The sequence below is a fragment of the Callorhinus ursinus genome, unplaced genomic scaffold, assembly GCF_003265705.2.
Source record: "Callorhinus ursinus isolate GAN/ISIS: 27379988/994484 unplaced genomic scaffold, GSC_fseal_2.0 scaffold12, whole genome shotgun sequence".
NCBI lineage: Eukaryota > Metazoa > Chordata > Mammalia > Carnivora > Otariidae > Callorhinus > Callorhinus ursinus.
In genome coordinates, this window is record NW_027397074.1 from 5380680 (window position 1) to 5393710 (window position 13031).

At 40.0% G+C, this 13031-nt stretch overlaps 1 protein-coding gene across 1 annotated transcript in view; it reads left to right on the forward strand.

Annotated features, from left to right (window-relative positions):
- The window catches only part of SLC26A5 (solute carrier family 26 member 5), a 58240-nt gene extending 45458 nt beyond the window's left edge, over nt 1–12782 (forward strand). Inside the window, exons 13-21 of the mRNA XM_025873242.2 lie at nt 415–510; nt 729–835; nt 2128–2197; nt 3614–3706; nt 4388–4495; nt 5366–5566; nt 6163–6217; nt 7378–7585; nt 12180–12782. Coding sequence (XP_025729027.1) covers nt 415–510; nt 729–835; nt 2128–2197; nt 3614–3706; nt 4388–4495; nt 5366–5566; nt 6163–6217; nt 7378–7562 — 915 coding nt within the window. The 3' untranslated portion in view covers nt 7563–7585; nt 12180–12782. The remainder of the gene's footprint in view (nt 1–414; nt 511–728; nt 836–2127; nt 2198–3613; nt 3707–4387; nt 4496–5365; nt 5567–6162; nt 6218–7377; nt 7586–12179) is intronic.
- The last annotated feature ends 249 nt before the right edge of the window (nt 12783–13031 follow it).

The window sequence follows — 13031 nt, forward strand, 5'->3', positions numbered from 1 at the left end:
CCCTTCTCTCTTTGATCTTCTATGACCTTGTACTTCCGTTAAAAATCTGAGATGGCCTTCACTCCGAAGACATTTGTTTGCCCATCTAATTAATCTAGCAGAGATCAGAGTAGAGAACATCATAGTGTAGGAAGACCATGGGTGAAATGATTCCTCGAGTACCAAGTTTAATTCTGAACCTCTTGACCACCATGCAGGTTTGTTGCTAGGATATAAGCCTGGTTTTCCAAGGCCCATTCTAGCTAACCAAGTCCTGAAAATCCAGGTGTTCATGGCTCCACACGTACCATCACGGCTGCGTGGGAAGTGAGTGGGGAGAGGACGTGGGGAGGGTAGCAGGAGGACAGTGAGGAGCCAGCAAAGGGGGCTCTCTGTCCACAAGAGGAGACGCATGCGTGATGTGCTCTGTTTCAGGCTGTGCTGTCAGCCATTGTGATTGTCAACCTGAAAGGAATGTTTATGCAATTCTCAGATCTCCCCTTTTTCTGGAGAACAAGCAAAATAGAACTGGTAAGTAACAAAGATGATTGTTAGGTTAATATGTCATTGCGACACCTGGATGAGTGCTGGTAAAAATGTGAGAAAGGTAAGTTAGTGCTGTCATTTGTTATATGTAGTATCTAGTCAGGCAAGGTTAGATACCGTGTGTGTGTGTGTGTGTGTGTGTGTGTGTGTGTGTGTGGAAATTCTAGCATGATTCTACATAAAGCTTTCTGTCTTTCTTGTAGACCATCTGGCTTACCACTTTTGTTTCCTCCCTGTTCCTGGGATTGGACTATGGTTTGATTACAGCTGTGATCATCGCTCTGCTAACTGTGATTTACAGAACACAGAGGTGAGTGTACAAATTGGGATGGATGTGATTGTCCTGCCTGAAATTGCATTGTTGACTTTAAATATATTGTATTTGTCAACAGACACCACTAGATTGTGAGCATCTTGATTGTGAAGGCGCTATTTCCAGAGTCCAATGCCGGGCATATAGTGTGTATTCTCTGAAAGCTTGTTGAGGGAATCCACCCAGAAAAACAGCTAACGTTCATATCATATATTCTAATTCACAAAGCACTGGTGCATACCTGCTAAGCACCAGGGCATTGTAGCAAGTCCATGGAATGTCAAATCAAAGACCTTGAGCCAATATTCTTGCCTTGCCAATCCCTCTGACATTGAACAACTCACTCCACTAGGCCTCAATTTCTCATCCACACAACAGTAGAAAGAAGACTCGTGTGTAGGATATAGTAAGGTAATATGAGGTGCTCAAGCACTAGTATCTGTCATTACAGGATCCAGTTTGAGCCAGATTGTCCTCTAAAAAGAGGCAGGCTCTCGAAAAATAACGTTTAAAATCTATTCAAACTGGGGCGCCTGGGTGGCTCAGTCATTAAGCGTCTGCCTTCGGCTCAGGCCGTGGTCCCACGGTCCTGGGATCGAGCCCCGCATCGGGCTCCCTGCTCAGCCGAAAGCCTGCTTCTCCCTCTCCCACTCCCCCTGCTTGTGTTCCCTCTCTCGCTGTGTCTCTCTCTGTCAAATAAATAAATAAAATCTTTAAAAATAATAATAAAATAAAATCTATTCAAACCAAACTTAAGAAAACTTCTATGCTAATAAGATTTTTGTTGTTTGTTTTCTTCCCACACCTTCAGTTGACTACCACCCCCAGGAGTCAGAGCCTCTTACTAGAAACCAAAAGAAAATCTCCTCCCCTGCTTTTGAATAAGAGTAGGAAGACAGTTCTATTGAGTGGATGAGAATTAGAATTACACATTCCTTGGCATGGCTTGAACTCCGCAACATTCACTTTTGCCCCCATTTTTAAATGCCTGAGTCTTTTGTCCTGACTAGGTTATGTGGTGTGCATGTGTGTGCATGCATGTGTGTGTGCATGCATGAAGAGTATGTGGATGTGTGAGTCATGTATGTTTGGGACAGGGTGTGGGCATGTGCCAGGAATGGCCCTGGGAATGTGATCCATGTGAAGGCCTCTGCAAATGTTCCCTATAAGGATCACGTATTCCTGAATTCACTAGCAAGTCCATACGTAAACACGCAAAACCTCCTGTTTAAATCACATACTGGGCCTCAAAACAATGGTATTTTAACACCCTGTCCCTCTGTCTTTAGTCCCAGCTACAAAGTCCTTGGACAGCTTCCTGACACAGATGTGTATATCGATATAGATGCATATGAAGAGGTAGGACTTTTTTCTCATTTTAAATGGTGGTAAGCCAAATAAATAAAATCTTTTAAAAAATAAAAAAATAGGGGCGCCTGGGTGGCTCAGTCATTAAGCGTCTGCCTTCGGCTCAGGTCATGGTCCCAGGGTCCTGGGATCGAGCCCCGCATCGGGCTCCCTGCTCCGCGGGAAGCCTGCTTCTCCCTCTCCCCCTGCTTGTGTTCCCTCTCTCGCTGTGTCTCTATCAAATAAATAAAATCTTTTAAAAATAAATAAATAATAAATGGTTGTAAGTTTGTCATGGGATCAGCTGACTACCTTTTTTACACAGGACAAAAAGTGGGGCTGAAAAGGAGGGAGGTGTTGCAGTCAGAATGAGAAGCCTGAACTAGAATTTACTGTCTGTATTCACTTTTAGAGTTTATACTTTACATTAATCACTCAACCTCCTAATATTTACTTTTCCCCTTTCTTCAATAGGGATAAATAGATATTCCTGGAATTAAAGTATATATTTACCAAATACTGAAACTGAGAGGATGGTTTGTACTTGCGTGATTTTATGCCTTCAAATTCCCTTGATTTTGAATATCCTGAGGGGGCATCTGGAAGACTTGTACAAAACCTTTTAAAATTAGCTTCGTCTTGTAAGACTGATGAATCACAGACCTGTACCCCTGAAACAAATAATACATTATATGTTAATTAAAAAAAAAAAAGGAGTCAGACACTTAACTGCCTGAGCCACCTGGGTGCCCCCCTAAATAAAGTTTTATTGGAACACACACACACACACACACACACACACACACACGAATTTTTCTCAAAAAAAAAAAAATTAGCTTAGTCTCTTTGATTTGCCTTATGTTTGGGAAGCAATTCTCAGATTCACTGTAAGTACTGGGAAATGAGACTTGTATTAGGATTGTTCATTTTTCCTCCTTCTATAGAATTATGTGCTGGGTTTGTCACTTCCAAACTGCATTCTAAAGTTCCTTAAGGCTTCTGGGTAAAACATTCACTCTGTGGAACTTGGGTCTGTTTCAGCTCCTGCCTGCATTCCAGGAACCAACCAACATAACCTCTCTTCACTCCATCTGCCTGTTCTTCATGGTCTGAGGGGCAGCCTCCCCTCCCTATCCGTTTTCTTATCTCTGTTTGTAAGTTTTCGGTTCCTTCTTTGTGTTTTATGGTGAATATGAAACAAAGACTTTTAAAAGAAATGTGAAGATGTGCATATTAAATGCTTTCTTCTCAGACCTCCTTCCTCCAGGGCACTAGTTGGTAGGCTAGAGTGACAGAATTTTATCTAAACACCATAGGAGGGCCTTTAGTGACTTCTGCGTTGATTTTCAGGTTTGAGGAGGGAGGCGGGTGCAGTTTGGACTCTGAAATATTTTCATGTGTTAAATTCACTAACATTTTATTTCTCAGGTGAAAGAAATTCCTGGAATAAAAATATTCCAAATAAATGCCCCAATTTATTATGCAAATAGCGACTTGTATAGCAGTGCTTTGAAAAGAAAGGTGAGTCACAAGAAATTGATGATTTTTGAGGGGACCTGTGGATTGACGGGAATGTGAGGGACACTTAATGTCTTGATATACCTTTTATACTATTTCATTTTCTCCCCCTTGGTAAAATACATAAAATTTATCATTTTCAGTAAATTTACCATTCAGCAGATGAATGAAGTACGTCCACATTGTTGTGCAACCAGCACCACTCACACCACTAGTCATTCGCTTTTCTCATGTGCACATATTACCTTTTCAAAAGATTTTTAAGAAAGAGTGAAAAAATAATTTTAGGTGTCTCACTCTTCAGATCATGTGGGTTCCTTTGGTCATGATTAAAACTGGATCCACACCGCCCAGTTTATAAGAAAACCTGCCAATCAACCCACAGAGTCTCTTAAATATAAGAATCTGAGAGTACATTTGAAAAATACTCCTTTAAATATTCTCTCTGATACTTTAGTGTATTCACTGCTGCATCCTGCTGAATGCACATAAGAATAAGAAGAGTTACTCCCGTTCCTTTAATGAGGGAGTAACTCAGCTCAGGGTGCCTGAGGGTAGAGCAAGAGGTGGGGTGATAACTTGGTATTGAAAACAGTCCAATGGGGGAGATTGGAAGATTTACTGCATTTGGGTGGGTTTCTGGGTGCCAAGAAGTGATTTTGCGTGTATTGCTCTTCTATAAAGACTGGAGTGAACCCAGCATTCATAATGGGAGCAAGAAGAAAGGCCATGAAGAAGTATGCTAAGGAAGTTGGAAATGCAAATGTGGCCAACGCAACCGTTGTCAAAGTGGTGAGTCGTCTCTTCACTGTAGCTGAAGAGCCTCCGCACCGCCCCCCACCTTCATGCATGATTGAAGTCTTAACACAGCAGGAAGCCCCTAAAATAGGAAAGCTTAGAAACAGTCGAAGTATCCTTTATATATTAAAGATACATGATAAGGTCAGTTATGAGAATGCTTCTGAAAAAATTAGGGATATGAGCCCCAGAAAACATTGTTTAAAAGAAAAAAATAAAGATCACACAGTAGTACCTTAATAAATTGTACTTGTACCATGGGTACTTTGTCATAGATTCATTCAGCTGATAGTGAAAAACCAAAACAAAAAAACCTCAGGCTGGATTTTGCTGTTCAAGCTTATGGTAACTTGTGGCCGTGCTGAAGTTAACGGAATGGTTTTAGAAGTGAGGAGAAATTGGATATGATGACTAAGGAGAGTGGATTTTATTGGACAAAAACAAGAGGAAGAAGAAAAGAAACTGAGCTAAAACTGAATATTATGAACACATCCTTTTTCTGTCACATTACAAGGTGGGGATATGGCAGATATTTTAGAAGAGTCTGGTGGAGTCAGTAGTTTGAGAGTATGGGAACTAATTTTCCCTTATAAATCTTTCTCAGGGGCGCCTGGGTGGCTCAGTTGTCAAGCATCTGCCTTCGGCTCAAGTCATGATCCCGGGGTCTTGGGATTGAGCCCTGTGTTGGGCTCCCTGCTCAGCGGGGAGCCTGCTTCTCCCTCTGACCCTCCCCCTGCTCATGCTCGCTCTCTCTCTCTCACTCTCTCTCAAATAAATAAATAAAATCTTTAAGAAAAAAAAATCTTTCTCAGAACCAACATGTGCGCTGTTCATAGGCTTCTGGTTTGGTTTACCCATTGACAGGATGCAGAAGTAGATGGAGAAGATGCCACGAAGCCTGAAGAAGAAGATGATGAAGTAAAATATCCCCCGATAGTCATCAAGAGCACAGTCCCTGAGGAACTGCAAAGATTTATGCCCCCGGGGGATAACATCCACACCGTCATTCTGGACTTTACGCAAGTCAACTTTATTGACTCTGTTGGCGTGAAAACCCTGGCTGGGGTAAGCATCATCTTATGAGTCGTTTCATAGCTCTGTGCCATCAGTAAAATCAAAGAGTTGAACTAGGGTCCCCTTCTCAACTCTTAAAATTCTCCCTTTTTTTGGTGTTTTTTTTTTTTTCAACTTTTGATTGTGGAAAACTTCAAAACCGTACCAGAGTAAAGAGCACAGTGTAATGAATCCCTGTGTAAGCACCGCCCCACTGTAACAGCTCATCAGCCTGTGGGCAGTCCTGTGTCATCCACCGTCTGCCTTCCCGCCGTCCCCTTCTCTGACCCGAAAGCACATCCCAGCCATTGCCTCTTTGTGAATATTTCAGGGTATAGTTCTACAAGGAGAAGATTCTTTTACCAATCAGTACCATAACCCAAAATTCAACAGGAATTCTTTGATGGCCTCATTATCACTGTCCATATAAAAATTAAGAGAAATACAAATTAGTTTTAAGCAATTAGTTCAAAATGCATAATTATTGAAGTGAAGTAGCTCAGGTAAATGCACTAGCCTCTTGTGTCACTAAATAGATACTGGTAGAAAGAGACTTGCCTTGGGCCCAGAGTCGAGAGAAACTAAACTTTATTTCAACATTATTACAGATTGTAAAAGAATATGGAGATGTCGGTATTTATGTGTATTTAGCAGGATGCAGCGGTGAGTACACTTCTAGAATGGGGAGAAGTTTTAACATTTTGGTTTCGTTTCTTTCTTTTTTAATAACTTTTTAAAAGTTTGGAAATATTTTCCCTTAATTTTAGTTTCTGGCAGAAATGAAAATTATTCAGGAAGGGAAGGGAAAAAATGAAAATCATTCTTCTGAAAATCACTCTGAAGCTAGCTTTGAAATTAGTCACTCACAGGCACCCCTGTCCCTGGGCTATTGTGGCAGGCCTCCTGACCTGGACTTTGAGGGAAGGAGCTTATAAACCATTGTTCTGAGCTGGTACATTTTTTAGTAATTATTTAATGGCAGCCCTAAACATAGTTCTATACAATCATTTAGGTTTTTCCATGACAACGCCTGCTATTTTTGCTTTATAACAAATTTTGGTTGAAACAGTGCCTGAAAATGGAATCTACATAAAGGCATCGCTTTTCACCTGCCAGGATGGCAAAAAGGAGAAACGTCTGACAGCAGGCTCCGTAGGCACACTGTGAGAGAACAGGGACTCTCCAACATTGCTGGTGGGAATGCAAAATGGAACAGCCTCAGTGGAGGGCAGAGCGGCATTATCGTTCCCAATTACAAATGCACTTTACCCTTTAACCCAGCAAGTCCAGCAACGTGCTGCGTATACTCAAAATGACACACATACGTGGTTGACCATCTATAAGCAGTTGCAGAAACTGGTTACTGTCTATAAAACAAAAGACTGGAAAAAATGTCAAAGAAAAGGGACCAGTTAAATAAATTGGGTACATCCACACAATAGAATATCATGTAGTGGTAAAAAAAAATTAAGTACAAACAAAATCCAGAGTAATGGAGTAATTGGGTGATGGGCATTAAGGAGGGCACTTGTTGGGATGAGCACTGGGTGTTATATGTAAGTGATGAATCACTATATTCTACTCCTGAAACCAGGTTTACCATATATGGGATCTAGAATTTAAACAAAAACTTGAATTAAAAAGTTGAAATTAAAAAAAAACAGAAAATAGTTTCCTACTACTACTAGGGTATGACATTGTGGGGACGGGATTGAAGTGACACTTTGTCATTATAGTATTTAAGCTATATAAGAGTGCTAATTTTTTTAATGTTCAAGACTGATACCCAGAGTGTGGACTGATTTTCCTTTCTTCTTTTGTAGCACAAGTTGTAAACGACCTCACTCAAAATCGATTTTTTGAAAATCCTGCCTTGAAGGAGCTGCTGTTCCACAGCATCCACGATGCAGTGTTAGGCAGCCAGCTTCGGGAAGCGCTTGTTGGGCAAGACGCCTCAGCTCTCCCTCCCCGGGAGGACTCAGAGCCCAATGCCACTCCAGAAGCATAGATGAAGAACTCAGCTGGGATGGGGTATGCGTCTCTAGTGAACTCACTCACTGTTACACAGTTTAAGTCTAGACACTAGATTTTTTTTCCCTAAGGGTCAATACTAGTAGTCAAGGCTTGATTTGGAGAGTGAATGACACATAGCAAGATGTATCTCACTTGTGTTTTTTTTTTTATTGAATATTTCAAAGATAGACTGTCCTCTTGCCTGCATTTCTTGTGCAGTGACTTTTTTAAATTTAAATTCAATTAGCCAACATATAGTACATCATTCGTTTTTGATGTAGTGTTCAGTGATTCACTAGTTGTGCTCATCACATTACATGCCCTCCTTAATGCCCATCACCCAGTTACCCCATCCCCCCCCCCCCCTCACCTTCTGCAACCCTCAGCTTGTTTCGCCAGAGTTAAGAGTCTGTCGTGGTTTATCTCCCTCTCTGATTTCTTCCCATTTAATTTTCCCTCCCTTCCCCTGTGGTCCTCCGAGCTATTTCTTATGTTCCACATATGAGTGCAACCATATGATAATTATCTTTCTCTGCTTGACTTATTTCACTTAGCATAATACCCTGCAGTTCCATCCATGTTGATGCAAATAGTGGGTATTCATCCTCTCTGATGGCTGAGTAATATTCCACTGTATATATGAACCACATCTTCTTTATCCATTCATCTGTTGAAGGGCATCTCAGCTCCTTCCACAGTTTAGCTATTGTGGACATTGCTGCTATGAACATTGGGATGCATGTGCCCTTTCTTTTCACTACATCTGCATCTTTGGGATAAATACCCAGTAGTGCAATTCCTGAGTCATAAGGTAGCTCTATTTTTAACATCTTGAAGAACCTCCCTACTGTTTTCCAGAGTGGCTGTACCAGCTTGCATTCCCACCAACAGTGTAAGAGGGTTCCCCTTTCTCCACATCCTCACCAACATTTGTTGTTCCCTGTCTTGTTCATTTTAGCCATTCTGACTGGTGTGAGGTGGTATCTCATTGCGGTTTTGATTTGTATTGCCCTGATGACAAGTGATGTGGAGCATTTTTTCATGCGTCTGTTAGCCATTTGTATGTCTTCTTTGGAGAAGTGTCTGTTCATGTCTTCTGCCCATTTCTTGACTGGATTATTTGTTTTTTGGGTGTTGAGTTTGAGAAGTTCTTTATCGATCTTAAATACCAACTCTTTATCTGATATGTCATTTGCAAATATCTTCTCCCATTCTGTAGGTTGCCTTTTAGTTTTGTTGACCATTTCCTTTGCTGTGCAGAAGCTTTTTATCTTGATGAAGTCCCAATAGTTCATTTTTTGGGCAGTGACATTTCTGTTACTCTTTAGTATTACCTTTATAAGCCGAGCATTTAAGAAGTTATTTCCTTTAAGTACTTTACCTACAAATCAGAAATGCTGTCCCCAGGTGGGTAGTGGCTCTTGTTCTTGTACTTGATTTACAGGATTTTTGTAACCAGAGTTATCTAACAGAAGGAGCAAACCCACAATTTTCTAGAAGTTCTCTTAAAGTAACCTTTTATTATTAAAGAACAATCGAAAAATTAGAAGAAACAGAAGAAAAGAAACACATTATTTTGCTACCACTCAAAGATTATCACTAACACTTTAATATACTTCCTTCCACATCTTTTTCTGTTCATATGTATTTTCATCTTTTAATCAAAGGAAGATCATTTTCAACGTAGTGTTCTGTAATCCATTGTTTTCAGTCAATAATCCTTGCTTTCTCATTCCGGAATACTTTCACCTCAGACCTACTTCAAATTTCCCATCGTCCTCAAATTTGTAGTTGGTCTGTCCAAACTAGTATCCATTCTGTGACCTAATGCTACAACTGGTCCTGTCTCTTCAAGTCCCTTAAGTCCATCTTAATCCAGCACAGTCCCTTTTATGACACTAAGTTGTTTAAAGGGACGGGGGCAGTTGTCCTGTAGAATCCCGTTTTGTTTTTTCAAGGTATTATTTCTCTTATCCCTTTATTTCCTGAACTGCCTGTAATCTAGAAGTTATATCTAAAAGTTTCATGGATTGAAATAAAACATTGTTTTTGCTAGAATATATCATAGATGAGACACATGCTTCAAAGCTCATCACATCAGAAAACAAATATTTAGTTGCCCTACCATTAATGAACGATGCTAAGGTGGATCACTGGATTAACAGGACAGCCTAACCCCCCAGTTATGTTTTCTCCTTTGTGACTACTGAGTTACCTATATGGTATGCCTTTGGCATTGAATGAATGCCCAGTTTCCCATTAGCCATTCACCCAGGGGTTTTAACATCCTTGCCTAAGTCAATAATTTTATTAAGATTTGTGATTTTTTTTCCATTTCTCTCATTTCTTCAGCATTTATTAGTTGATGTTTCTTTGTAAACTACAACTATCCCTCCTCCACTTGAGCTATTTTGTCATCCTTAAATACATCTCTTACTGGAAAGGCAGGTTAAATGTTTTATTTTTTCAATTTAATTATCAACTTCAAAGTAAGGAGTTGGTTTAACAGATGATGACAAATTAGGTTCTTTTAAAGCTCTTTTTTTCGTGTAATTATAGGCTCGTGAATTTTTGTAGTTTTAATGTTCTTCAGTCCATTATAATTATTCTTTTTGGTGTTCAGATTGTCACAACTGTGACCAGAAGTTTTGTTGTTGCTAATAGTAAAGTAACCTTAAAGCCATGTATTTAAGAAAGGTAACTCCTAGGTATAATTTAATATCTTCCTTGGAAGTCCATAAGAGTTATCAGTTAATTCTTCATCAAACCCAGAGTTAAGCCTATAAGTGAGTAAAATGCCTATTTCAAGGACTTTATAGTTGTTCAAAAGGAGTGGGGGAGAACTTTAAGCCAATTTGTCATCAAAAGGTCTTACTCTTGTAGTTCCAACTACCACTTTATTCCAAATCAAAGCACAAGTATGCCTAAAGCCTCCTCTGCTGAGATTTCCTAATAATCAGGTTTTTTTAAAAAAAGATTTTATTTGAGAGAGAGAGTGAGAGCACAAGCTGGGGGGAAGAGCAGAGGGAAAAAGAGAAGCAGGTTCCTGCCTTCAATAGGGAGCCCCATGCGGGGCTTGATCCCAGGACCCCGGGATCGTGACACTTAACCAACTGAGCCACCCAGGTGCCCCTAACTGTCAGTTTTTAAAGTATGTTTTCTTATTGACTTCTTGTTTTAGTTTTCATGAAGAAAACATTGCCAGGAGGAAAGTGGTCAGATCCTAGGAAAGAACTACGTTAGCATGGGTCTGCTCCAGCCAAACCCTACAGTTTGCTTGCTTTAACTATTGGGTTTCTCAGTGACTTTACTAATTTAATTCAAAGTAGACCCCTCCTTTCTAATCAGTACTTAATGTAGATCTAGAGTGAAATCAGAATCGCATCCAGTTACCTCGTTTGCAGTCACCACATACAAGATCAGATACATCTGCATCCTGATACAGCCTGCCTTCTGAAAGAGCACTTAGCTGTAGAAGCTCAGCTTTAGTGGAAACTTTTGTAAAAGGGCCTGCACCATTTCAGCCACTGAAGCAGAGCTTAAGGATTTTAAACAATGTCATAAAATACTTCATTGCATCTACTTTAGCACCCCTCTTCCACAAATGCTTTACACATAGTAGATACCCATGTCCTAGTTGTTGGTAGATTTGAAAGTAGTGTACAAAAATAGTATTTATCTGTATCCAACAGAGCTGTTTTTAACTTTTCTGTTAACCATGTACATAAAAAACACTTAAGTCTTACTGAAAGGAAATCTTGTTTTTGTTTTAGCATGTCTCTGAGAAAGTAAGAGTACATTTCAAAATGTTTTATCTATATGTAAATATGCTGGAATGTTTTACTTTATTTAATATGGTGGAAAATTTCCTGACCTTTTTTACTTGAAGTATGTCTCTATGTTCTTCTTTCTGGACCTTAATAGCTATTAATATATGCTTCCTATGTTTCTCAGCACTGGTTCAAATTCATTCTTAATTCCCTGTCAAAATGGGCATAATCCACAATGATAGATACCGGGACTTGGTTAGTCTTATTTTAAGGCAATATGGGAAAGCCCTGTCTTCAGGAAGGGTCCCACATAGAGAAGTCCTTTGTCTTTCTAAAATCCTACACAACATAACAGTGGGTGATTTCTGCCTCATGGGTAGACAGAGTATGTTTGAAAATAATTGCAAACTTGGGGCACCTGGGTGGCTCAGTCATTAAGCGTCTGCCTTCGGCTCGGGTCATGATCCCAGGGTCCTGGGATCGAGCCCCGCATCGGGCTCCCTGCTCCGGGGGAAGCCTGCTTCACCGTCTCCCACTCCCCCTGCTTGTGTTCCCTCCCTCGCTGTGTCTTTCTCTGTCAAATAAATAAATAAAATCTTTAAAAAAAAAAAAGAAAAGAAAAAAGGATCGCGAACTAACTCATGTCACAGACATTGACTATATAATTGTATGGCAGCTTATACTGGGATCCCATTTGCCAGTCTCATCTGCAGTGGGACTCAGAGAAGACAGGATAGGAATCCTCTGCAAGCCCTGGGAGTAGCTCATTTTATAGTTTTCAGGTAACATCTAAAAATATTCATTCCATGTGGTTTGATCCTTTATTCTTAACTGTTCAACAGAGAAAGGAGGTGCCTGCCTCCAAAGGGACATTTTGAGAAAATGAGTCTGCCCTCACGTGTGCATGAAGGAGAGGGTAACAGACGCACAGAACCTGCCCTGGAGTGGGTAGGTGTGTTTTTCTGTTTTGGGGGTGTGGGTGGCATATGCCTTCATGAGAGGCTGATGGAGAGGGAAGGAGGGTATATGGTAGGGAAGGCTTTATCTATTATGTCTGCCCCTTTAAAGGCAGTCAATCAATTTAAATTTTAAAAATCAAATAAAATGTCTTTGGTGTGAGCCTGTGTGTGCTTTGAGTGTAAAAATGCTGTTGGTCTGTTTTAGTGTATCATTCAGAAATGCTTTTAGGATTCAGTATGTTTAGATTTTTGATAATATGGTTTGAGTGTTGATAAGAGCTGGTTTGAGAACGGGTAAAAAGTACTGCCTTAATTCTCCATATAGCCAACCAAAATTCATGAGACGGGCTTTGAAACCCCTCAAATACCAACAATAGAATGTTCAAAAAGCTTAGCATTGTAGCAGGTAACCTGCTGGCTTACTGACTTGGATTTAATCAAGTTTGAGCATCTCAAAAATCTATCTTGCCTTTGAGAAAAAGGCATACCAAGCTTTTCATTTCACTTTATGTAACGGATAAGCCTGAGCTTTGTGGAAATTAAGTTTTTATAAATCCAATCGCATTTTTAAAAATGTTTATAGAAAGTATTTTTTAAAGATCACGACATATTTTTCTAAAGTCATCAACTCTTTGTATTCTGACTTATCAGCACCCTGATATATATAGAACATACATGTGTGTCCATACACATGCATACGGACGCACATGTGCATGTATTAGGTGGAGGGGGTTA